This window comes from Gigantopelta aegis, chromosome 14 (genome assembly GCF_016097555.1).
Source record: "Gigantopelta aegis isolate Gae_Host chromosome 14, Gae_host_genome, whole genome shotgun sequence".
Taxonomy (NCBI): Eukaryota; Metazoa; Mollusca; class Gastropoda; order Neomphalida; family Peltospiridae; genus Gigantopelta; species Gigantopelta aegis.
In genome coordinates, this window is record NC_054712.1 from 40,875,314 (window position 1) to 40,879,366 (window position 4,053).

At 39.1% G+C, this 4,053-nt stretch overlaps 1 protein-coding gene across 1 annotated transcript; it reads left to right on the forward strand.

Annotated features, from left to right (window-relative positions):
* Positions 1-239: 239 nt before the first annotated feature.
* LOC121389450 (orexin receptor type 2-like) lies at positions 240-2,659 on the forward strand. The gene has a single exon (XM_041521079.1). The coding sequence runs from the start codon at positions 319-321 to the stop codon at positions 1,447-1,449; it is 1,131 nt and encodes a 376-aa protein (XP_041377013.1). The 5' UTR covers positions 240-318; the 3' UTR covers positions 1,450-2,659.
* The last annotated feature ends 1,394 nt before the right edge of the window (positions 2,660-4,053 follow it).

A 4,053-nucleotide genomic window follows, 5' to 3' on the forward strand; every position in this document is an offset into this window, starting at 1 on the left:
CTTGTAGTAAGGTGCCCTTTTGACGAGTCAATGTGCCCTTCTTTTTTGGTCCCCCCCTAAAAATATTTGCTGGATCCGCCCATGTAGTTAATTAATAAAACGGTCCCGGCAGAATGTCAATTTATCGTTTGTATTACCTCTGAAGCATGGTTATAGATATGGCTTTTATATGTTGTATTTGATCCAGTGAAGTTTAAAATTCTTTCTCTGCCTTGCAGGTCTGAATCGACGCTGAACGAGTCGACAACTGTGACGGGGTCGTCCGATGTCGGGTACAACGCCTCCCATCGACTGCTGCCGGTGTCTGAGAATGACGTCATGTACAACGCGTCCCAGCGCGTGCTGCGCGAGCTGAACGACGCCAAGGCGACGCTGTACCTTCCCGTGATCGTGTTCCTGGGCGTGCTCGTCGTTGTGGGGACGCTGGGCAACCTGCTCGTGTGCGGCGTCTACTGGAACAAGCAGTACAAAGCATCGTCTCACTACTTCATCCTGTCCCTCGCCCTCCTCGACCTCTTCACCTGCCTCATCGGGGTACCCACGGAAATCGCCGATCTCCGCTTTCCCTACATGTTCTACGCTCCAGCCGCCTGCAAGCTTCTGCGGTTCGTACATTCGTCCACGATCATCGCGTCATCGACGATTTTAATCGAGGTCGCCTTCGACAGGTATTTCCGAATCTGCAAGCTAGGACGGCAGTACAGTGTGAAGAAAGCCAAGCTTCTGTGCATGTTGGCGATTGTCCTTGGAATACTCACGTCGTGGCCGTCATGTCTGTTATTTGGTCGCAAAACGATAATGGTCGCTCCTGGAGTGGTAGGAATAGACTGTTCCACGGACGACTCAATGAGAGGAACCATCTACCCCATGCTGTATTACGCCTTTCTATTCGGCCTGTTTTTCATGACCTTGACATTCTTCCTGATCCTCTACAGCAGGATTGGCTACGAGATCTTGAGGCGGAAGCGGATCCCCATTGGTTCCAATATAAACAGCAGCGCGTCAAAGACGGGCGCCAACAGTCAGCTGTCCGACCCGACGTCGACGGAGATGTCCTCGGAGGCTGAGGACACCACCAGCAGCGGGACCCACAAGAAGACGTCGCTGGCCGCCATGCAGAAGTCCCTGGTGAAGCAGAGTCGAGGTCAGGCTCTGCGAGTCGGGAAGACGACTACCGTGCTGTTCGCCGTCACCCTCGCCTACATCCTCTGCTTCCTGCCCTTCCTCGTCGTCATGGTGTTGAGGAGCGTCATCAAGGACTTCGAGCAGAAACTCGGCCCGACCGGGGAGGTGGTGTACAAGTTCTGTGTCAAGTCGTTCTTCATCAACAACGCCATCAACCCGCTCATCTACAGCTTCCTCAACGCCACGTTCAGGCGGGACGCCAGACACCTCATCAAACGAGTCTGGTGTGCCTGTTGCTGCTGCTGTTGCTCTAGAGACGAGTAGACAGGGGGTGGGGGGTGAACTGAATAGTCGGTCGTGGACCGACTGTTAAGGATAACCACGTAACCTCCAGCCATGTTAGTATAACAGACTAAATCAGAGATCTGAACCCTATGTTGCTAAAAGGACGATACAGTTTGTTCTTAAAAAGACAGATTAGTTTGGTCGCGGGAAGAAAATTCTAAGTAGTAACAGCGATTTGTTCTTCACAAGACAGATCAGTTTGGCCGCGGGAACACAATTCGAGGTAATCAACATGGCGACCAGGCACAGATGAACCTACGTGCAAGAAAATGTTGGGTTAAAGAGTCCGATATGTACGAAATCAAAATCTCCTGACTATTTTCCCATGCCGTTTCACCATTATGGGAATTGACACTTCAAACTAACTTGTGTATTTTGGAAAACGGATTATGTATGTGCAGTAACACCAGTGAAGGGTGGCTCTCACGTTTATAACAGTAGCTAACACATGTAGCAGCGTCACGATTCGTTATGTGTGGACACTAAAATCGTAACTGTCGTACCTCAGAGATGATTCGCGGAATCAGCCGAGAAGTTCCGAGTGATGGTCTCGAACTCGAACAATAATGTTCTCAAACTGCATAGTCCGATAATAAAATCGTTACCTTATTAGCGGTGATCTGTCAAAGCTGAATTCGGAGTAGAGCTTTGATACACGTTTTAATTCACAACAATGTACTTCTGATCGTCTTAATGTTTGTAGTAGTCCAATCCAGATTTTATCTCCCAATAATTTCGTACGTATGGAATTTTTTAATTAGGAAATAAAAGAAAGGGAAGTTTAAGCTATTATAAACATTCGGACTATCAGAATACACCGGATATAGAGACACTGGCATTTAAGACAAGAACATTTTATTTAACGTGCAATTTTAGTCGTTAAAAAGGGCCTTATTAGTCCAAAACATCGTATAATGGCAGCAAATTTAGGAGTCCCTTTAAATGTCCTTATATGTTGGATATAAAACAGTGGCATATGCAGGTTAATGCATATGGTTGGTGCATAAAACATTTGATCAATTTTTGATCTTGTGGACTTAGCAAATTTTGCTAAAACTTCAGGTTTGGGGAAGCGAAATTGTCCATCAAAATGTAAAAGTTAAAATAAACATTGTTCATCAACAGAATGTTTCTTTAATGACGTCAGTTTTTTCCTTTGCATTGTTATTATTTATTTGTGTTCTTTCTTTTAATTATAATTTTTAAAATGTAGGTTTTTTTTTTTTAATATTGTTTTTTTTAAATTTTATTGTCCCCAGAATATAAAAAGGCAGTGTCAGGGTTGGGGTGCCCTGAGCTCACTGTCTCACAATATTTTTTAAATTTCATATGATATACACAGTTTTATATACATACATATAAATGGCAAAATATATACACACGAATAGATAAATTCCATTTATATTGTTGTTGTTGATATTTTGTTTGTTTGGTCGGTTTTTTTATTAATTTTTTAAAATTATTACTTTCTGGGTCCAAGAAGGAAAAAGAAAAGAAAAAGGAGATGTTATGTACGGAATTAGTATTGATACAAGAAAGTATTATAAAAAGATGTGTGAAGGAGTATAAAGTGCGAAGAAGGTATTTTAGAAATAAATATATCTCAATATTTGATAGATTTAATAAATGTTTATGATGTTTGAAATAAATTATACCACTGCTCCCATACTGTCTTGAAATCTTCATAATTACCATTTTTATATAAGATACATTTTTCAGTTTCCAACTTTTCTTTAATTATAGTTTTTAAGGCAGAGAAGTTTAATTTTTGTTTTTGTATTTTCATGGAATAAATATAATATTTTATGTTAATAATTAATCAATTTATTGCATATGTATTTGTTTTTTTAAGCAGACCCAAAATGGCAATATGTTTATCTATAATTATGCACTCTTCTATAGTATTGAATATCCAGTTTGTAATATCTTTCCAAAATTCTTTAACATAGCAACACTCATAAAATAAATGTTCAATTGTCTCTGGCATACGATTACAAAAAGTACATTTATTTGAATTAATATAATGTATTGTATATAGAAATGTGTTAGTAGCGAGAAATCTGTGTAGAATTTTATATTGAAACCAACGTAAAGTTGTATCTCTAACGCATTTAAATGGTATATTGTAAACTATATTCCATTCTGCTGGTGAATAACAAAAACCTTTATTTTTATATTTTAATTGAGACTTTGGAATGGTTTTTGTGTAGCATAACAATTTATATATTTCTCTACATCCCGTTTTGTCTTTAAGAAGTTGTTTTAGCTTGTGGGGGTAGACTGGTTTTTCGTTTGTAATTGACTCGTTTATTTCATCATTATGTTTTCCATACATTCCTATGAAACATTTCACTGCATTAATTAAAGAAGCATACTCTAGAACATTTGTTTTTGTATTAAATTTTGCAATAAAATCACATAGATTTAGAAATCCTCCATCAGTATTAACTAAATCACTAATGAAACAAACTCCATTTTCTGCATATTTATTATAAAAAATAGGCTTCTTATTTATTAATATTTTACTGTTAAACCAAATGTTTATACCAGCTATATCGTTTTTATTTTCTATTGGTTGTTTAC

Coding starts and splice junctions, on each gene's coding strand:
- LOC121389450 (XM_041521079.1), top strand. CDS start 319: ATGTACAACGCGTCCCAGCGCGTGCTGCGCGAGCTGAACGACGCCAAG.